The 22,770-nt window shown below is 38.5% G+C and overlaps 2 protein-coding genes across 2 annotated transcripts; one reads left to right on the top strand and one right to left on the bottom strand.

The window, feature by feature from the left end:
• The first annotated feature begins 3,723 nt into the window (after window positions 1-3,723).
• On the top strand, window positions 3,724-9,585 carry LOC113019000 (uncharacterized). Its single transcript, XM_026162513.1, has 7 exons — window positions 3,724-3,792; window positions 3,923-4,041; window positions 4,988-5,084; window positions 5,340-5,682; window positions 6,163-6,288; window positions 6,456-6,595; window positions 8,220-9,585. The coding sequence occupies exons 1-7, from the start codon at window positions 3,781-3,783 to the stop codon at window positions 8,436-8,438; spliced, it is 1,056 nt and encodes a 351-aa protein (XP_026018298.1). The 5' UTR covers window positions 3,724-3,780; the 3' UTR covers window positions 8,439-9,585.
• A 117-nt stretch (window positions 9,586-9,702) lies between these two features.
• ace2 (angiotensin I converting enzyme 2) lies at window positions 9,703-20,923 on the bottom strand. The gene is made up of 18 exons (XM_026164370.1): window positions 20,668-20,923; window positions 20,430-20,588; window positions 20,209-20,302; window positions 19,435-19,578; window positions 18,974-19,089; window positions 18,705-18,810; window positions 17,848-17,945; window positions 17,511-17,683; window positions 15,126-15,352; window positions 14,291-14,435; window positions 13,064-13,162; window positions 12,712-12,834; window positions 12,389-12,561; window positions 11,746-11,804; window positions 11,532-11,629; window positions 11,334-11,450; window positions 10,640-10,834; window positions 9,703-10,181 (listed from the first exon to the last, which is right to left on the bottom strand). The coding sequence occupies exons 1-18, from the start codon at window positions 20,854-20,856 to the stop codon at window positions 10,085-10,087; spliced, it is 2,412 nt and encodes an 803-aa protein (XP_026020155.1). The 5' UTR covers window positions 20,857-20,923; the 3' UTR covers window positions 9,703-10,084.
• Between the last annotated feature and the right edge of the window lie 1,847 nt (window positions 20,924-22,770).

Raw genomic sequence — 22,770 nt, 5'->3', positions numbered from 1 at the left:
TCTTATTGATGAAGACCTCCCCCAAGGCTATTTATACAGCACTAAAGTAATTAAGTAACAGATAAATAACTAAATGAGAAAAAAAATTCTTTTTTCACTGCCTAAGGAAATTTGTTTGTGTGGGGTTTTTTTTTTTTCTTTGGAGAAAAACAATAAATGAAGACAAAAAGAAGGACATTTTCTGTGAATTAACAAAACATTCTGTTTCATAATTACAGGACAGTCTGCACAATGAGCCGCCATGACCTTCTTGTCACAAACTGTCTCACTGACCATTATTTTTGTTGAATTACTAGGTTTGGGTCCAGGTGACCTTCATCTTTACAATAAAGCAATGTTCACACAGTCGCTTACAGACAGTAATATATATTTACTCCCATCCGCACAATGAAATCAACCAGTTAGAAAATACTAACTCACTCCTGGTGGCCGATTGGCGGGACCTGGTGCCTGTGGCCCGGCTGGGCCCCTTCCGGGGGGTGGGGTGCCCTCAAGCCTCTGGCCTCTGGGCCTGAGGCCTGGTCCTCTCTGGCACAGATGGCTGCCGGAAGAGCCCGCGGGCACGTCACAGCAACCCCCTCTGGCCTCTGCTCCGCGGCTGCTGGGTGACCTCTCGTTTGGGGCTCTCCTCAGCTCTTCCCAGGAGGGTGGCACAGTTGCCCCTGTGGTGGTCCTCCTTGGGTCCTCGTACTCTGGGGCCTCTGGATGTCTGGGGCCTGGATCTCCTCAATACCTGCTTCATGCCCTGGGGCACGGGGCTATGGCTCCCCACACTCCCTAGCAGATCGTTACATGGAGAAACCTTTTGAATAGAAGTCAAAGGAGCTTGCAAAGAAAAGCGTCTGGACTTCTTTAAGTTGTTTGAAGACGTTTCACCTCTCATCCGAGAAGCTTCTTCAGTTCTGAATAGAAGCGTGCTGATCCACACAGGTGTGCACACGGGTGTTCACAGACACAAACTACACCTTTCTTGGGTGCTACCTCAAAGCACATTGTGCGCTGTCGATCTTGTGTACTGCACAATAACATTTAGTATTTAGTATCTACTGTTATCTACTGTTAGCTAGTTTATTGTGATGGTGTTGTATTTATTATGTTACTCTTTTTGGTTTGTTTTCTCTTCTGTTTTTTCTTATACAGTTGATCCAGGTGTTGTATTTGTTTTTTCTTTTTTTTCTTCCCCCCTTTCTCACCGTCTCTTCTCCCCTCTATTTTTCTTTCTCTCCCTCTCTTTCTTTCATTCTTTCTCCCTGTCCTATCCCCCAGTCATGTCTGTCCCGTCTGTAACAACCGAAAATCAAAGCAAATAAATAGATAATTATAATTAAATACATAATTAAATGGACCAATATGGCAAGGCCATGATGATCCAATTGGTAAAGTAAATTCGCTTGGCATCTTTCTTGGCCTTCAGACAACAATTCTGATGGCTAAAGATCCAAAAGGGACAGGCAAATCAAATAAATAAATAAAAATAAAAACAAAAAAATGCCCAAAAAAAAGAAAAAAAGAGAGAAAAGAAAACTAACTCTTACAGACACATCACACATGTGTGACTGGATAATTAGATTCAAAAACAACATTGGTTTTGTTATTGGGTCTCTAGAAGGCAAAAGGAAAGACAAGCAAACTGCCATTTATCAATAACATCAAGATCCAAAGAGGGATAAAAAAAAATCTATTAAATATTCTAAAACCATCATTTAAAATGAGTTCATATCAATTGTTAATACTTTCTTTCATCCATTTGGTGATGATGTGCAGTGTTAAAAGAATGAAAAACAGCTTTATGATTTATTCAAATAATAAATCAAACAATGATCCACATAAACAGGCTCTTGTGGAAAATTTCAAAATTACTTTAAATAGGAGTTCAGCATTCAATGCTGTAAAGTAAATATCCAGAAACCCTCTCTTCTCTTCTCTAATAAATCATGGTGTCCTCCACTAGGTGGTGCTGAGGACAAAAATTGTGAGGACACTGAGCTTGTTCTCACTCCCGAGGCGGAACATCCCAACGTTTTTGTTGCGACACTATATCACGTTTCATGTCATTAAAGTGGGCTAAAACACTGTAATTCAACACAAATAATGATAAGCAATACACTGTGTGGAGGTCAAATTATAAACATGTATATACATTATAAGCTCAGAGATTTGTGCTGACTTCTTTTTTTTTATAATAAGATAGTAATTAAATGTGTATTAAAATGACAACCCTGCTTTAAATCCATCTCTCTCAGTTGGGTAGCCATGGCTGCTGGTAGCATGGAGGCATCACCAAAATTTCCTTCTTAAAATAAACTTAAGAAAAATTGTTTTTCTGAACTCATGATAGGTTGACCTTTTTTGAGCAAGAATATGAAATATGTACTGTACAGCAAGGGGTGCATCCAGAATTTTTTCATAGGGGTGGCCTTATAGGGGCCACTAAAAATATGGGGGGGGGCACACCAAAAACTGAATTTCCAGTTTTAATATGCTGTCATCAAATATAGGTTACTTGAAAAACATGCCCTATATGAGACTGAAGAAGTTACTTGGATGAGTGACATAATGTTTCTCCCACTGAAAAAAGTCCAGATGAACAGAATCCACTTTTTGGGAGTTGTATGCCTGGTTAATTTCCCGCTATTAAAGTTGATGTGACATAAAATAGGTACATATGAAAATCAAAAAACATTTGGAAATCCATGTTAATCTGTTTTAATTGACTGGAAGTCCCAACCATCACTTTAATGATTGTCAGCAGAAGCAGCTTAAGATTCACTTTCTCAGAGTGGAGTTAACTTTAAGAGCAAACTTGTTCAGGAAAGAAAAATAAGCATTCGATCATGTTGCCTGTCTCTGTGTTGTCCCTGAGATGCACCAGCGATCTGTCCAGGGATTGGCACCAACTTTTCTGCAACATTTTTACATTATTAGGACAGTTTTGCCAGGGGGTTGGCCAGGGCCCCCCGGCCCCCCGTTGGTAGCGTCTCTGTTTAAAGCAGTGAAATGTACAAATTAAGAAGTGGCATCTTTTTACTTTTTAAGCGTTAAATTAATAGTGAACGTTGTACTTACGGTTTTGAATGGAGGAATTTTACTTGCATTAGACGTTCACAATCTGGTACTGTGTTTTTTCTAATGTACCGGCAGACACGGGTAAAAATGAACTGATATTTAGTTACATTATATATTTCCATCATAACTGTCACAGGGGAAGAGATTTTTTTTTCCAACAGCTTACATGTGATCTGTGATACACTGTAAATCTGACTGTTGGGATTTATATTTGAAGCTTTTCAGGTTTTCATGCTAATTTTTTAATCCTTATTATTGGTGTTTTTAAGGAAGTTTAAACGCAGTGAAAGAAAAAAAGGGATGTTATATGAGTAATATTATATAGTAATACTATGTGATAATATTTTAGTCTCTATCAGTTTTGAAAAGGGGAAGTGTGTGACTTATCAAAGCACTGTATTTGTTGCTATTGAAAAGATATTTTACAGTTAAATCATAACCTTCTTCTTCCACATGCTTCACAAGTTCTGCTTTCAAACAAACCATATACTGTGTCCACTTTTCATCAAAAATGTTCTAATCTTCTCTTACTTCCTTTTTTGACAGCAGTTCCCCATCCACGACAGTGTCAGTGTTTTCTCACTCACAGTTCCCCTTTTTGTTCTATAATAAGTTGAAGCACAGACACACTGGAAGACTTATAAACTGCCACTTTCACCGGAGTCTGTTTCAGTCAGTGGTATAACGCTATCTAGAGCGGACATTGGTGCCACCATGGACATGAAGGTAGGTGACAACGCTTAACTGTCCCCTAACAATAAGTACAACATGTAGTGAGATACACTTAAAAGATAATCCTGGCATGATTGTCTTTGTTGAGAAAAGTTAAAGTTTGTGTTCTTTTTGTACATTTTAGGATTCTCTGGTTAAGGGCGGTGTGCTGATTGCACACAAGATCCATGAGGGAAAGCATCAATATGTAGTGGAGAATGTGGTGAAGTACAAAATGGAGAATGAAGGAAAACTTTATGTCAGGTATAATTTGCTCTCTGTTTAGCGGATTCTTTCTCTTCAACTATTTTCCAGGTACTGCTATGAAAGAAGCTAAGACAGTTTTACTGTAGAGCCTCAAAAGTTGTAGTCATATAACGTTGCACAGACATCCAACTTCATGTTATGGATTTTTAAAATTTTTTTTTTAGCAAGACCATGTTTTTGGTAAAAACATATAACTCTCTTAGTTTTTATTTATATTTACATTGAGGTTTTCTCTCCAGTTTACATGTTGAGCCTTCTATTTTTCACCCTCATTAAACATGAAGCAGTGATGAAAGATGTTTATTTATTGCAATAATTAATTCTTAAGGAATAAACTGAAATAAACTTGGTATAAAATGAACATATACCAGTCAAGTACATTGACATTCGACCAGATCCCATTAAATGGAACATTTTACATCGTAAAATGTAACAAAATTACAAAATTTAAATGTGATAAAATTACTTAAAGTCAGCATTTTGTGCAGAATTTCTTTTTCTTTTCTTTCTTTCTTTGAGCATGAGTTCAGTTTGGAGTATCTCAGTTTGTTGCATACCTAATTATGTAATCCTGTTTTTTCTCTTATTTTCACTGTTTTCAAATTCTACCACTTAATCGTTTCAACATGATGCCAGAAAAGTTTGAAACTGTGAAATATTATAGGTGAATTGAGCAAATGAACTAAGATGTATTATATAATTCTGTTGCCTTATTTTGTAATTTTATTCCAATTTTGGGTGGATTTTTTTTGTGTTCATCTCTAGCTCAGTGTACTCACGAGACCTTCTGTAGTGGAAAAAATAACCCCTTTAAAGAGTAAAACTAGTAAATTATTATTTATGAACACACTCTAACTCCTTTTATTACATCTGCCAAACACAAAAGGGCTCAGTAAAGCACATTGTACATTTATTTTATTTATTTACTGTTTATTTTTATCAGAAAAGGAGACAAGCTTCTGCAGATAAATGGCATGGACCTGAATGATCTTACACCTGAGGAGCTGGCAAAGATGATAGCTGAGGGGAGTCCAATGCTGGTGAGTTGACGACTTCTAGTTTAGAGATATTATTTCAGATACAGTCTTAGAAGATTAAAAATAAAATAAAAATAAAATAAACAATTCATTGTGTTTCACTTTATATATGTAAACATTATGAAATTGTGTAATGTGATTCAAATTTCTGTGCTTATGTTCTTCATAATCTTGGTAAATGCTACCTGCGAACATCTTTTTTCTGTGTTTATTTTGGTTTTGGGGGGTATTTATCCTGTTTCTCTTCGTTCTCTTCAGACAGTGTGCAAACCAGCCAAGGAAGAGGACCACACTGAGCAGACATCCCTGACTGAAGACACTTTACAACCAGTCTCTAAAGAGCCCACACTCATCAGCTTTAGCTGGGAGATGACAAGGGAGGATGACCTGGAGGGAACTGTAGTGGAGCCGCAGGAAAAAGAAAAGGAGACGGGGAATATTGAAGAGGATCTTTGCCAAGCGAAAACTGAGGAGAATGAGATGTTTGTTGTTGAGATGACAAAAACTAGCATCTCTCTGGTGAGAGGCAGGGGCTGTGATAAGACAGGATGTACATTTAATGACATCATCATGGTGGCAGAATCCAGCACGGTGACGCTCGGTGAGTAAAAGCAGTTTTACTCTCCTGCCTTTTCTCCCAGCTTTTCTTCTTTTCCCATAATTAACTTTGCTAACAGCAATATTTACAGTATTTAATGCATTAAAGTGTTTGAGTGTTGTGAGGCAACTGGGTATTTCTTTTGCTTCTGTATATTTGTGGTTATCTAAAGAGGAAGCTACTGAGAATGGTCGCATGTTTACACCCATGAACCAAAATGTGTTCTGGCAGCTGTTATGACCTTGACTAGGCAGTTTTTCTGCAGACCCCTATAGATAACTTATGTGTTGTACAACTGCCTTCAACTGGCAAAATTAAATCTCATAAAGGAAAAATGAAACCTGTGAAAGTCGAGATCGATGTAAAGAACACAAGACCACTGCTGTGAAATCACAGTTTGAAAACGGTCAGTGCAGTCAGCTTTGTTTTTAAAAAGGGATATGACTTATAAACAGGGGCCCTTGTTCCCATTCTTACTTTCAGTTCCGAGAGGAGGCGGCAGTTTCCGGCAGGAAAAGTTGTCGAATGTTTTAATTGAAAATCTGGCCACTCGCCAATACCTCCGAGGTATCTGTTCTGAGAAGATCGTCTATGCTTCTCCAAATCCAGGTTTGTCTTTCAGAGCAGGACACATCAACGTGGCACTCGTGGTTTTCAGATGAGTTTTTACTGAAGCTGTCATCATTCACATTTACTCCAGTGTTAGGTAGAGTAAGAAAATACTCTGTTCTGATAGAGAAACTGCTCTCATTATTTTGGTTTCCTTTTGTGCTCAGAGAAAATTACTATCTACTACTACAAGTCAAGCGGTTTCAGAAGGGGTTCCAGTGGGATGCCAGTGGTGCTAAACCTCACCGATTCCAACTGCTTCCTCATGTGCTGCAAGCAAGCGGACAGGGTGTTCCTTAAAGTGGAGGTAATAAGTGTACGCTATTGATTTTGACTGAATCATGGCAGTGAAAAAAAAGGCTTGATAAACATTTGTTTCTCTGGACTCAGCCATCATTGTTCAGGGGATGAAAGCATTGCATGCCTGTTTCTGTCCTTTGTTCTATGTAGATACACTTCTCACTTTAAAAGATTTGCTTAGACAGAGTTATGTTACAAAAAGTATATAATAGCAGAATAATTAGCATCTCAAATTAGTAGTAATATCAAAAATTTAAATACACACAGATTAGGCATAACATTACGACCACCTGCCTAATATTGTGTTGGTCCCAAAATTAGCCTTCCCCACTGAGGCATGGACTGTGGTATCAGGCACCAAGATGTTAGCAACAGATCCCTTTAGTTATGAGGTGAGACCTTCATGGGTCAGACTTTTTGTCCAGCACATCCTAGAGATGCTCAATTGGATTTAGATCTGGGGCAATTTGGAGACCAAGTCAATACCTCAAACTGAAGATATGCTCCTCAAACCATTCCTGATACACTTTTGCTTTGTGGAAGAGCATTTTAGCCTGTTGAAAGAGGCCACAGTCTTCAGAAAGTACCATTTCTATTAAAGGGTGTACATGGTCTGCAACAAAACTTAGGTATGTGGTACTTGTCAAAAATTACATCCACATGAATGGCAGGACCCAATGTTTCCCAGAAGAATATATATAAAAGCATCACACTGCCTCACTGGCGTGCCTTCTTCCCATAGAACATCCTGGTGCCAGGTGTTTCCAGGTACGTAATGTAAAACAAAACCAGACCATCATCTGTAGCTGCTCCACAGTCTAATTCTGATGCTCACATGCCCATTGCTGGTGTTTTCAGTGGTGAACAGCAGGGGCTGTGGCTATGCAGTCCCTTACACAACAAACTGCGATGCACTCTGCATTCTCACGCCTTTCTAGTTCTTTCACTTTGTTTAGGACCAGCATCGACTTTTTCAGCAGTCTGATGCATGTAGGGTCAGCTTTCGCTCCCTACGTTCATCAGTGAGCCTTGGCTGCCCATGAGCCTGTCACTGGGTCACTGGTGTTCCTTCTTTAGACCATGTTTGATACTGACCACTGCAGCCCAGGAACACAAGAGCTGCAGTTGTGGAGCTGTGCTGACCCACTCATCTAGCCATCACAATTTGGCCCTTGTCACACTCACTGAAATACTTACTGTTTCCCGTTTTTCCCGCTTTTAACCCATCAACTTTGAGGACAAAATGTTCACTTGCTGGTGAATATATCCCACCCACTAACAGGTGCCACAATGAAGAGATCATCTTCATCAGAATTGAAATCATTTGCAAAATGAAATAATTAGGAGATTGAGTTAGAGTTAAGTATTAGTCAAAGGAGCTTGCAAAGAAAAGCGTCTGGACTTCTTTAAGTTACTTGAAGACCTCTCATCCGAGAAGCTTCTTCAGTTCTAACTAACTAGAACTGAAGAAGCTTCTCGGATGAGAGGTGAAACGTCTTGTTGTCTCAGTTCGTTGTCTCAGTTCGACAATCGTTGTTGTCTCAGTTGTACTTCATTTCATTGTGACTTGAAGATGTTTATAAGGAAATTGCCATTTTCAAGCAAACTAATCCATGCTTTCATCCCTTTAGACATGTGAGAAGCAGAGGCTGAAGCAGATCTCCAAGAGCGATGAGAGTACCCTCTCCTTTGTGTTTTACATGAAGGGTGACTCAGCGAGACGACGGAGATTTGAGTCAGCATTGTATAGCGGTTGGTTCATCAACGTTTGCAACACAGACACAGTGGGCGTGGCAACCCTGGATGGACATACAGTGGATCAGTCCTTCCTCTTCATCATTCAAAAGTGACGGAGAGTCATTTTCCTCTGCATTTTCAGGACTCAGAAAAGTCAGTTACATTTTTAAAAAAAATTCTTGTAAATATTTCGTGTGACCTGGTTCAACAACACAAACCAACATCCATGTTTCAAATTCTGCTGCTGCAGAAATCCATAGTTCTCTAACTCTTTAAGGCTATGCCTTTACACAGCTGTCATTCCACATGTCCCTACCTGAGAGATGACGTGGAAAATGATCTCAGACACCAACTGTAGTGTTACGCTTTCATTTTTTACTTGCCTCAGTGACCTTACCCCAAGTGATGAATGGGTCATCCTTCTTGTACCCAGGCTCTGCTTCCTCTACAGAAGGTAAGTCTGTGGGATTGAGGAGATCCTCAAAGTATTCCTTCCGCCATCTGACTTACATCCTCAGTTGAAACTGGCAGCACCCGTACCACAAACCGCAAGTTTCTGAGTTGCCTGAAGATTTGCTAGAATCACTTTGAGGCTGACTGAAAGTCTTAATGCATGCTCTCACCAAACACATTCAAGTTTTTGCTTCAGAGCCACACTTCTTTTTTGAATTCATATTGTATAATCTATATGTTTGATACAACAATACTGTTTCCAATATATTATAAGACATTGTAAGGAAAAATGACACATTACATGAACGATAAATAATGGCCCAATGCATTAACACAACCAAACATATTTAGAATTCTTTTTTAATAACACATCTCAGACGTCCTGGAAATCACACCTTTAGGCTTTGATTGTATAATATCAACTCATGCAAATGTACTACTCTCCTTTTCGCTTAATGGTCACTCACTGCTTGCGAAAGAAATGTCTTCTTTTTTTGTACACATGCGCAGCTGACAAGTAAAAAAAAGTTCCATTGGTAAACTGTGTAGCAGAATTTTTTTAATGCAACATTCATGTTTTTATTTGATCATTTTTCTTTAGCATCTAGGTGTATAATGACAAGATTTGATACTTTAGGAAATCTCTCAGGTTTGATATGAAAACACAGTAAACTAGACTAAAACGAAATGTGTGCTGTGATTGAAGTGTGCATTTTGACACGTAGGTGGCATCATCATAAATGTGACTTGAATTTGCCTAACTTTTTCAATTATGAACTTTATTTTTAAAATGATACTTTAAACCGGTTATTATTATTATTATTATTATTATTATTATTATTATTATTGTTATTATTATTATTATTATTATTATTGTTATTATTATTATTATTATTATTATTATTATTATTATTACCAAAACAGTTAAATATACATAATTGCACAGGTAAGTAAAAAGGGTTTCAAAAAGGGAGGTAAGGCAGTGTGTTAAACTTGTTACTTATTGTATCACAAAATACTGTATAATAACACTTTAATGACACTCACATGGAAGTATACTATGTAAATGTCAATTAAGGATACTGTTCATTAACAGGGTTATTCACTGTTGCCAATTAACAACCTTCAGCATAATGCTTCACATTTAGCACTGTTAATGTTCTGTTATTGTTGATTGGAGGCCATTCAGCACTGATGAAAGAAGAAGAGAACTTTTAAAGCTTTACTTTCCCATTTCTGGGAAGGCTATGAGATCACTGGACACAAGTACTGATCTTCCCTCTGATCTACTACGACAGCGGTAGACTCAGAATCCAGTTTGCTCATTGTCACTGTCATCATAGGCTTTGTTGTTTTGTCCATCAGTGGATGACTCATAGGGGTTCTCCACACCAGGTTTTTTCCTATAAACACAGAAAACAATATTCCTTAACATTATGCACATAATTAATTTAATTGGAATATTTTTATTTTACTCATTTAGTCACCAAGTCTATGTGAAGTCAAGATATCATTTGTGAAAACGGGCAGACTAAAGCTCTGATGGTAAAAACATACAACTGCATAGACAGACTTGTAATATCTACATATAATTAAAACACACATACACAACTCATCCTGTTAAACCTGCAGCTCGAAGTCTTCTCTTCACAGTTGAAACTGAGACTTGCAGAACAGCTTTAAATTTTAACCCATTTTATGTTCCCTGAAAAAGGCCTTTTTGTATAATTCTGAAATGTACATTATTTTTCAGTTATCAAGCTATTCATTGGACTTGAATGACTTGAATTGCAGTAAATAACTGGAAAAATTGAGCAGTTCTAAAACTTTTAACCGGTAGTGTATATTTGGGTCTACTCACTTCCTGCGCTCCTTGACACCAGAGACGACAAGGTAGACGCCGGCTACCACCACAATGCCCATAACCACACCAAATACCACCAGCCACACCTGCACAGGTTGCTCAGTGGGTGAGGCCAGTGTTGGTAGGATACCGGCAAACTCCAGAGTATTATCACCTAAATTGAAGGCGTCGTTGATCCGGCCTCGAGCTAACCTGGAATAGATTTTAAATGACTTTACTATTGCTTTACAACTCATAAACAGGCACAGGCGACATGACTGCCAGGTTGGTTATTTCAGGTGTAGCAGGAGGCAGTTAAATTACAACTCTTATAATAAAAAATAAAAAAAATAATATGTTATAAATTTATGCTGTTGTTATAGCTGTGCCAAGACATTTTTAAAAATATTTTAAAGAGTTTACAATTCATTTCATAAGAAAAAGGTTTGAGCCATAGTATGGATGAAAAGTCAGATGATCACCAAAGACACCCGCGACTAATCCTGTAAAGACCATGGATGTGTGAATAAATGAGCAATTTGATGGCAATTTGTGCCATGTTACTGAAGTTCAACATTTCCATCCAGCTAAAAACTGCAACTAAAAAGATTTTAAATAAATGAATTAGCTTGGCTACTGCAGCTACCTTAGGATGCTGAGCTCAGTGCTTTTGGATATTCTGTATTTAGCCACTCACGCACTTGATCCTCACCTGATGGCTTCCTTCAGCTCATTCTTTGGGATGAATTCAGTGGGTGTATTTGGGTTTTTGGCGACAACGTAGAAAGAGATTCTGGGAGTCTCCTTATAGGTGATGACATTAGTTGTTCTGCATGTGCAAACAGAGAAAACTCAAACCAAACAATTTTTTTGTTTTGCTTAAAGCACAAAATATCGACCTCATACTGACGTGAAAGGAAGAGTCTTGTTCTTCTGGCTGTAGTACTGCCTCAAGGCATAAGCAATGTTGGCCTGGAACAGGTAAAGCTCATTGGCATTCCAGGGGTACTGAAACACATAAAAAAAGCAAAACAATGGGCATGACGTTAAACAGACAGTATTTAACTTCATAAGTGCAGAATTCCTGCAAAATTTCTAGCTCAATGACAATTTTTAGTACTCACAGCATCATCGCCCATTGCAGAATTTAAACTTAGTCTCACTTTAATTGAATATTCTGGATCTGTAATGGGAACAACAATCAGTTAAAGACATTTTAAAGATGTATACCTGTATGATAAATGTGCTCCAGCATATTACATTAACTAGCTTAAAGTCTAGAAATAAGGAAGAACAGATAGCTGTAGGGGTGAGGACCCAAAAGCTGACTTTTGATTTTAAGATTTTAAGAATCGATGAAAGCTTAAAGGCTAACAGGACCAGGAAAAGTGTGAGAAGTTAGGTGATAAATTAAGGACATATGGTTGGGAACAGAAGACTGTGACACTAATTAAAATGTTGTCTTATTTGAGTATAAAAAGCAAATTGTAAAAAAAAAACCCGGCATTTTGAAAGCTGTATTATGCTGGACGATGACAACTAGATTCAAGTAAATTACTGTCAGTTCTAAAGTTTGTGTACAAATAATTCAATGCACTTTACACGTGCAAGTACAGACTACAGAGAGTTTCCTTCCCACATCCAGTCTTTTATCAAGTAGTGGCATCAGGAAGAGCGGTATCAATCTCAAGAAACACTAAATACTATTACTCCAGATAGATGATTTTAGTGCTAATAACTTTCATTTTGGGTATCTTTTGTACTTACATGGATCTTCACTCCAGCCTACCACCCTGTTGCGTTTCTTGTTATCTGCCTGCAACCACTCATAAAGTTTATGGAAATAGTCCAGCAGAGGTTGGGCATCCATCTTTGTGTCACCAGATATTGCTTGCAAAGCCCTGGTCCAAGACTTAGACCTTCCAAGTTCTAACATATTCCTAGAAGAAAACAATGAGGATGATGATGATGATAAATTATTCCACCACTTTTAGATGTGAAGAACAAAAAAGTAATACAATGTGCTAGAGCAAAATTGAAATCCTGAAGAAATGAAGAATGAAGAATGAAGAAAGGGAAGTTGTATGCACCTTAGCTTGGTTCCTGCTTCGATAGAATTAGTGATGTCACATGCAGACAGGTCGCCTGTGTGACCGGCCGCATCACAGAGCGCTTTTTGGAACTGAAACTGGTAGATGGTTCGTGTGAAGTACCTGGATCGAAAGCAGTAACAAATGGACACACACACACACACACACACACACACACACACACACACACACACACACACACACACACACACACACACACACACACAGGTTCAGTTTAAAGTGAACTGGGAACTGCACCAAATGGTCATAACTGCTATAATTTAAGAATTAAGTCAATCCACAATCTGAAGTGTTACTGACACAAAATGCAGCTTTAGATTGGGATTGTTACCTGATGAATGAATAGTCTCCAGACACATGGAACAGAGCGGGTGGGTCACAGTAAGTCTCATCTCTTGGCACTGGCTCCATCACCCCAACCATCTCTCTCCTATTAAAACAACACAGAATCAATAATACAAGCTGTCAGGCCTGCAGTGAAGCAGCTGCTAAACTGCACAAAATGAAGACCTTCTTTTATTTCTCTAGTTTTCAAGTCACTTCCCTACAGTTATGCCTGCTTTGTAATAACATTTCTGTTGTGTTTTTGTTGTAATTTTGCCCAGCTGCCAGCAGAACCAATCCACAATGGATTTTAACTTGAACAATTAAGATGTGGTTGAAGTGCTGACTTTAATTCGAAGGATTAACTACGGTTTTGCATTTACAGTTTAGGAGTTAGAGACAAAGGCAGAGGCAAACTTTTACATTTAAGGACTGTTATTAAAACTTGGATTAAAAACTCCTTTGTTCTTGGTGGCTGCTTGAAGTCTAAAACCCATGGAAATCAAAAACCGTGTCTTCACTTAAAATGTTCTCACAGGTCTTTATTGCATCAATATTCAGTTGCTGCATTGCATTTAATAACTACAAAGAAGGCTCTGTTGTGTTGAGATTAGGTGACTGGTTTGCACCTTGTTGTAAACTCTTTGCATTTCCAGTAAAGAAGGCACATCTACGTTATAGACTTCCATAATGGTACAATGACCTTCTTGAGAGTGTTGTGATGTTGTGGAGGAAACATTTTTGCCATGATCTCCTTTAGTTGTCTTCTGTGCTCTTTTAAGCCTTTTGGTGTTATCGAGCTGGCCTGTGCATTAATTCTTTTTAATAACTTTGATTTGGTCACTCCTATTCTTTTTAACAGGTTTATGTTGGTTTATTCAGCATAATTTGGCCTACTTTACTTTAAGTCTTTGAACATCAAATTGAGATTCTAGTGAAAAGCAGACAAATTTAAATTCAACACTTCAAATGAACTCTAAATCTTTGGATTCATTTTTCATGAAATTGAATTCTTTCTTTTTTTAAAAATGGCTGTAATTCCTAAGTTTGCATGAACAGTTTGCATTAAGTGCAAGAAATTCTGCACCTCATTTGCATATTGTTTGATTTTAAAATCTCTATAGGGATTTTAAAATCAGATGCAAAAAAAATAGTTTTAAAAAAGTATGAACCTAACTGTAATCTGATGACATTGAAGTAAACTTTATACTAAATATTGCATAACTCTGCTCACTTCATCTGCCACCAGCGTTGCATCCATTCATCCTTGGTGATGTTCCCTGCAAACACCTGCCACCTCCATTCCTCCAGCATGTAGGTGAAAGGCAGGGTGGCCACAATAGTGAGTGCCTGTTTCAGCAGAAAGTTGATCTCTGTGTCTGTAAAGCATTAAACACAAAGACAGTTTATGATTCAGAGTGAGAACGTAATTACATTTTACAAATGCTTTATTTTTATGTTTATGGCCTCTTTATCAGAGACTGTAAATCGATGACAGTTTGAATACCAGTTAGCATAAGGCTGCAGGTCATCTTATCCTGATATCGCATGTAGTGCTTAAGTTATCTTAACCCTACATTTAATAATCCAGACACATTGCAAAATTAAATCTGCAATAAATTATTTTTTTTTTTGCTACGCAGAGGCAATAAAAACAAGGTCAACGTGTTCATAATATCTAAGTTCATGTTGACAACTTGGTTACTGGCCAACAGCTTATTATGCAACAAGGGGCAAGCATCAGGACAGAAAAATCAAGCCAGTGCCCAAATGCCAGAAACGGCAGTTCCTCAGGTTGTCCTTTGAGGTTGTCTGTAGAAGTGAGACACCAGCAATTGCGACTACCTGAGTTCTAATGTTGGGTATATATTGAATGCTCCTGTAAAATTGAGGGGACAGAAAACTAAAACAATGAGCTGAAAGAAGTTAAAATGCTGCATACAAAAACTGCAGAGTTAGGTGATTGCTCTCTGTAGCTTACTCGTTCACCTGTTTCTTGTTATTATAAATCTATTGGTTAAAGCAGCTTTAATGTTTTGAAGCACCAGTGCTGCCCGCAACGGCTGTACCTTGATCATAAACAAAGTCAGCAGGCAGGAGATTCAGGCTCTGTAGGTGTTTGGGTGTTGCAGCAGAGAGGGACATGATTTCTCCAACAGCCTCGTGGAAACCCTCATTGGCTCCGTCCCTCAGAAGGTAGGACAGGTTGCGGTAAGCCATCTGGTACTGGTTGTGTCCCATTTCATGGTGTGCTGTGAGGTAGTTGTCCATGTTAACCTGGGTGCACATCTTGATCCTGAAGATATCACGGGAGAAATGCTGATATCAGCAATTACATTGTGTGACAGAGACACTTCATACTACTGTGATCAGCGACCAGTAAGAGAGCAATAGTGAACTAAGTGAACTCCAATCACTAAAAGCAGAATAACTAATTAAAAAGAGGTAGAGGACTTCAGTTTTACACGCAAATTCTTTTCCTGTAATTTTAAACCAAACTGACACACGAGTAACTATAAAATTATTTTGCTTATTTTGCATTTTGAGAAACGTTATTCTAGGCAGTGTTGGGGAAATTATATGAACATTTTACAACCTAGACTTTGGTTATCTTTATCAGCAGAAAAGGATGATTCAGCGATTAAATAGCATCACAACATCAGTGTTCCAATAGGTTTATTTTTATGGCTATCATAATTCCCAGCTGCCAACTTGCTTTAACAAAAGTCGAACCTAGATAAATAGACAGATGGATAGATAAAGCAAAGGTTCTGAGCCACCTCTTGTTCTTCATGTCTTGCTAAGTTTTGCTAAGACAATGAGCATCAAATAACTGAAGTATGCAGGCTTGGAAATACAGTATAAATGGCAAACACAGAGTTTGTACAATTCGAAGGAGCTTGAAAGTCGACATCTTGTATATACACCTTTTTTCCTCTTGCCTAGGACAGCTTGAACTCTCTTAACAAGCTTTCTGTCATTTCTGTCAAGGACCCTTTGCCGCCTTTCTTTCTGGCACTGTTAGCAACTTAGGTGTTCTCTTTGCCAGCTCCTTTAAGTTTGACAAGCAAGTATCCACTATAGTTAAATCTAGTTTCTACCAATTGCGTCAAATCTCCAAGGCCAAGCACTACATACCACACAAGGACCTTGAGAAACAAATCCATGCTTTTGTGACCTCTAGATTAGACTACTGTAATTCCCTTTACTTTGGTCTCCACTCCACCCTTCTTCATAGCCTTCTGACAAGGTTTGCCTCTATCACTCCAGTCTTTGCTGACCTGCACTGGCTCCCTGTCAAATACCGAATTGAGTTTAAAATTCTGTTGCTTACCTTTAAAATCATAAACAATACTGCACCGTGCTACTTCACTGAACTCCTTCGTCCATATACCCCTAGGAGAGCCCTAAGATCATCAGGACAATTACTCTTAGTGCAGCCTAGATCCCGGCTAAAGACCAGAGGTGACCGTGCTTTTGCCCTGGCAGCCCCGAGCCTCTGGAACAATCTTCCTGCTGCTATTTGCGCTTCTAAAATCTCAGATTTAAATCTTGGCATTTAAATCTCAGTTAAAAACGTACTTGTTTGACCGAGCATTTTCAGTTAGCTGGTGCACTTCCCCTATATTTTACCCTTATGTTACTTATCTTCCTACTAATGTCCCACTGCATAAATACCCCCACCTTATATTTATGAATACCCTGTAATTTTATCTTCTAAACCATGCTCTAATGTTTTACTTCTTACTCTGTCTGTACCTTTGGGGTTTTTTGTACTCTGTTATAGCCTTTCATAGCTATAACTGTTATAGCCTATCTTTCATCTTATGTTTTAACCTTGTTGTGAAGCACTTTGGTGTACCTTTGGTTTTAAATGTGCTATATAAATAAAGTTGTATTGCATTGTATTTCTTTGTGAAGTCTTCAGGAATAGTTCTCCAGGCATCTTGGAGGACATTCAAAGCTCTTCTTTGGATGTTGGCTGTTTTTTGTTCTGTTCTCTAAGGTGATCTCACACTGCTTCAATAATGTTAAGGTCCGGGCTCTGGGGAGACCAACCCATCACTGATAGTGTTCCATTGCATGCTTTTCAATCAATAAAGATTGATCCGGTACACTTTTACTTTATCCGAAGTGTGTTTGGGATCATTGTTGTTGCCAACCAGACAAATACCACATCCCACTGTGGATCAAAATCAGAGTCTCACTGTATCTCTCTACCGATCTCCTCTTTATATTTTGACACTGATTTGAACCAGAAAATTCACATATGGATTCATCGCTGCGTGAGATCTGCTAACACTGAGTTTCAATTTTACAAGGTGCCTTAAGAAATGTAAGTTTTGTTCTTTGCTAAGTTGTTAGTTGTCTGTAGATACAAAACTGGTTAACTCATAAAGAAATGACAGGTGTCTTAAGACTGTTGCACAGTAGTGTAGCTGTGTATACTCTACCTAAAGTCCTTTCTGTTTCCCATGTCCCAGGCTGTGGGGTGACAGACCACATTGCGTCCATCATCGGGATGTACAAACATAGAGTCAGTCCAGAAGTTGTCAAACATCTTGTAAAGGCCCACAGACATGAAGAACTTCTCAGCTTCTTGGAAAAGCTGAAGCTCGGTCCAACCCTGAAATTTAAGATGACAGGTAGGGAATTTCTGAGTATACATATTTATTTTCCATCCATCCACTCTATCTACCATAGGACAAGACACAGGGTACACCCTGGACAGATAACCCCAAGTCACAGGGCTGTCTTTTTTTTTTATATAAATAAAAGGTTCTGCAATACCTTGTCCACCATAGACTGACTGACATCGATATCTGGTTTGTCAGGATAGGGCACTGTTAGAGAATAAAGGTTGGTCCAGAATCTTCCCCACATGTCACCTGAACAACCAACAAATAAGAAAATTATTTTTTCATAAATTTTCTCCTTCTACAGCAGACTGTAGCTTTTTATATGTGCACAATGCATGTGGGTGGATCAGTTATCTCCAGCTAAAAGCCACATGTACAATATAATACGTGTGTTGGCATTATTTTTCTGTAGCACAGAGAGGTAGTGATAATACATGAACAGCAGAGGGAGACACACTTTCAGTTCTGAAATTATGAGACCTTGCATGAACTATCTGCTCTGTCAACAACATTTTTGTTGTTACAGTTTACAGATTACAGTTATATGTTGTCAATTACTCTTTTCTTGTCGTCAGGTATCCCACAAGCCCCATGAACAAAGACTCTACACTTAAACCAAGGATCAAATAAGAAAATATTACAGAAAGTGCAGACATGAGGGAGCAATGATAATAGGGGGAATCAAATGTAATACCCCGCCCCCACACACACACTCAAACGTTTTCTTTAAAAGTTATTTGTAGCCTGATAATCAGAGAGGACAGGAAGTGAAGATCTTAATTTTCTGTATATGACGAAACAGATTTGAATCTTGACTCTTTCATGATAATGATAAGCTCCTGATGCCGCTCTCAAATTTGTTTCGCAACTGTGCTGAATTTATGCCAAAAACACCAACTCTGTAAAATTAAAGCATATAAAAAATGTAATTATGAGAGTAGTAGGTGGATATTTAATGTCAGTGTCTTTGGTTTCATTATTAGCTTTGAAACCAGAAACAAAACATACCCAGCAAGTGGGCTGGGAGAAATCCATCTGAATCAATATGCCCTGGATAGACCTCCATAAGCTTGGCTCTCACATAGGCATGCAGCTCCTTGTATAAAGGCAGGATCTGTGGGGGGGGGGAAAAACCCCAGTGTATTATTCTTGTTACAATTATTATAAATAATTTATGTTAATTACGTCACACAGTCAATAACCAACTGCACATTCTAACTGTCTTTAACACAGAGGCACTGAAGCGTGAAGCATGCGTCACACAGACATGGACGTACCTGTTTGTATATTACACGGACATCTTCCATTAACTCATCGCCTGTGTAATGGTACATGATGTCGTCCTCAAGAGTCTCATAGTTGTATCTCCAGTAAGCGCCATAGTCTTCAAAACCTGCACACAATAAGCGTTTGTGTCAGAGATCGAGAAAAAACACCAAATTAATTGCTTTTTTACATTTTTTGGTGTTTTTAGCATTGATGGTAATCACACTTATAAAGCATAATGTAAGATATGACACTACTAGTGTTACATGAGCGAGATGCTGCCAAAGCAAAATTAGACCTCAGTGGGGGAGGAGTGGTCATGATCGCTGAACACTATCAGCTCTTGTCTCACTATCTTCACTGAGAATCAGTTTATATCTCTACAGGTCCCTGATAAAGTTAGAGTCTGCATCAGGACACACCGCAATGAAGCTTGTCTGTTATTCATTATTTTTTCATATTAGTTCCTCACCATTTAGCTTGGCAGCTTCATTCTTCAGATCCACGTAGTCTTCGTAGAGAGGTCTCATCCTCTTTCCTACTTCTTTCCTCCAGCCCTCCCACACATGGAGACGTTCGTCATAGTTTCGACTAGTGGCCATTATTTCGTCCAGTCCTGTAAACAAGTAAAGACACAGAGCGGTGTCAGGGCAGGCTCACACTGAAGTGAGAAAACAGAAAAATGCCCATATTCTCCCCCCAAAAAACTAAACTAAACAAAAAGAAAAAAAAGTAAAGTTGGGTTTGTTCCTGTATCCATTCTGACACTGATCAAGAACAGGTGTGCGCCTTGGGCAAGTAGGCAGTCCATTACAGGCTTAAAAAAGACAGACAACCATCCACACTCACATTTACACCTACGTCAAATTTAAAATCGCAAATGCATCTAACAGGGAATTCTATTGGATCACGGGAAGAAAGTCAAGAACCCGGATAAAAGCTGTGCAGGGCAAACAGAAAGGCCCTCACCAGGCCACAACATTCAAACCCAGAGCCTTCTGACTGTGAGGAGATAGCGATGAATTAGTGCTATTTTATTATTTTATGATGATTTCATTTACTAATCACACGTGGAGCTGCCCGCTGCTGCGGTCCCTTGTGACGAAAGTAGCTTTACTGCAACAAATACAAACTTTTGTCCCAAACAGACACATTTTCATCTTCTTAGCGAATAAACTGCTCTGCCTGTCTTTGACAGCAGCAGGCAGCCACTTCACTACAACAGGTCCTAATAAGGAGAGCTTACCTGGCTCCAAAGTCAGACAGTTAAGCGGGTTGTCAAGCATACACACTGTGGCTGTGCTGTAGATTGTACTCATCTCACTCATGACTTTATTCAGCTACAGGAAGATATGAAAGAATACACAGCGATAAAATGTTTCATTTGGTGTGGAAGACTACTATATCTGTGCAGTTTGTCCAAATGAAAATTTGCCAAAGTTGAATTTAATATTTAAATAGTCTTACATGTGCAGCTTTATCTGCGGACAAAGCACCAGAGCCTTTGTCTTGTAGGGAAATGAGCTGTAATTTGATTTCCAGGTCGTTGACCTGGTCGATGGGGTATTTCTGGGACTCTTCAGACATTCTGTTGTAAAACGTGCCCCAGATCGCTCCCTGTTCTGCCTGTGGAGAATAACTTCAGGTTTTATTACTCAGTAACAAAATAACCACATTTTAAAGTAAGTGTTTTCCAAGTGCTGACCTCTTTGTCTGCGTTCTCCTGTGTGATGTTGGTGTTGTAGGCCCATGATGCCAGCGAGTACTGGTACATAAGGTCACTCGCCTCCTTGTCAAACCTGTCCAGGAACTCCCTCGCCTGGCTCTCCACGTCTGACTGAGCAGAAACAGCACAGGACACGGCCAGGAGCGTTACAAGGATCCTCGGAGACATGCTGGCTGCTTCAGCTCCACGCAGACAAACTCTCACTGAGAGGGAAGGACTCTGTTATACAGTTTCATTAACCTTCTGTGCTGCCTTGGCCTTTGGACAGTAGAGCCATAACGGAGGGTGTATCTGAGTTTTCATTTACAGATACAATGTTTCAGAGAAGCAGCAAACATCAGTGGGCCGTCTTCACAAGAGGGGAAGTCTTAGTTTTGCTTTGATAATTATCAAGATCTTTTGTAAGCTGTACAATTAGTTACATGTGCACAAAATGTGCTGTTTTGATGGGGCCACTTCCTCAAAGGTTTTATATACTTTGGCTGGAAGTGAAAGGGTTGTTGTTATGAACAAGACATCAGTCTTATCTTAATTTTGTATACTTCATTTTGTTTTACTTCATTATTTATTATTACTTCACTTTATTACTTCTCCTTTTTGGCTTTTTTCTTGTGTCTTTAATAAGTTTATTAAGTTCATGTTGTTTATTTTACTTCCCATTTGGAAAAGAAATAGAAAAAACTTATAAAAGACTTGCATCAGCTTTAGCTTGCTTCATATATAAATCATATAAGGCTTATATGAATTACTCATGAAAGTGGCCACTTTCTCATTACTTTCATATATTGTTGTAGGAAGTATCCAAAACATACAAGTTTCATTTATATAATTTTTCAAGGGATCTTATATCTGCTTTCACTCTTGTATGCTTTTCATACAAGTTCAACACAAGAGAGATACAAACTTTATAAGATTTATATATATCTTTTCCGTATGGGATTCTTGTTGCTTTATGTGCTCTTTTAATCTCAGAACCCCAAAATGCAATTATTTTCTGAGGTAATTTTACATGTAAAGCAGAAAAACAGAACACAGTAGCTTTAGATGAGCCTGAAACCACTTTATCAGTTGGTGACGAATTTCCGAGCACTAGATAAAATTGCAAGTCATGCGCTGTTAGGTCTTAAATACAGATAAGTAATCAGCCATAAGGACAAAGTTTATGCCATATTTATGTTTATTACTAACTCCAAAGATTATTTAATACTTTCTGCCTTTCTCTGCTACAAACCAATCAATAATTGACTAAAACATCGGTAAAATAACAAGATAAAAGCCGTCTGAATTGTTACTGCATCGACAGCAGCAAATTCGACTTTCGAAAGACTTTCTGGTTGAGACTTGGGCTATTCTGAGGAAAGCTTGATTTTGAATGTTACATTTGTTATTTACTTCTGCTATTAAAGTGGCAGTTTCCAAATAAATGTTTCTTCCTTAGCAGTAATTTGAAACACTGGTGCAACAGTGCCCTCCTATGGAAACTAGCGGCATTACAGCACTTTCAGCACTTCTTTCCGTCTCGCGGTTAAAAAATATTTAGATCCTCATGAACCCTAAAAATCGGAGGCTTTATTGGTACTTCCTCCTGTCTACACTCGGAGGGAATCTATTCTATCAACAATTTAGACATAAAAATGTTTTGTTCCGTGTAAAAAGCACAGCCAGGACGATGTGAACCGTTTGTTTCATTGTTACGCCACCAAACCTTATTTATTTATTTAGGACACGCAGTCTGTGCAAGTACAAAATGGGAATTTGGGACAATAAAGCTACAAACCAATGCTGTGCAGGATGTAAAGATTTGCAGTTCCCTTTGACAATGTTTTCACACACACACACACACACAAAGAAAAAAAACGATATTTATGTTTAAAACCAGGAACTTTTTTTAATGACGGGGAAAAAATACTTGTGGAAACCTGTAAATTTCTGTAACTGTATCTCGGGTAGCTGCAAAACCATCATGTGGACAAACCTGCCAAAGTTCTTGAACATGCTTTTTGTGCTAGTTCTCAACATTTTAGATATCTCCAGGAAAGCATTTCTCCGTGATGACACAAAAATTCAGACCATGGACTGTGC

The sequence above is a fragment of the Astatotilapia calliptera genome, chromosome 1 (genome assembly GCF_900246225.1).
Source record: "Astatotilapia calliptera chromosome 1, fAstCal1.2, whole genome shotgun sequence".
Classification (NCBI taxonomy): domain Eukaryota; kingdom Metazoa; phylum Chordata; class Actinopteri; order Cichliformes; family Cichlidae; genus Astatotilapia; species Astatotilapia calliptera.
The sequence above is the reverse complement of the archived record's forward strand: the minus strand, read 5'-3'. Positions and strand labels throughout refer to the sequence as shown.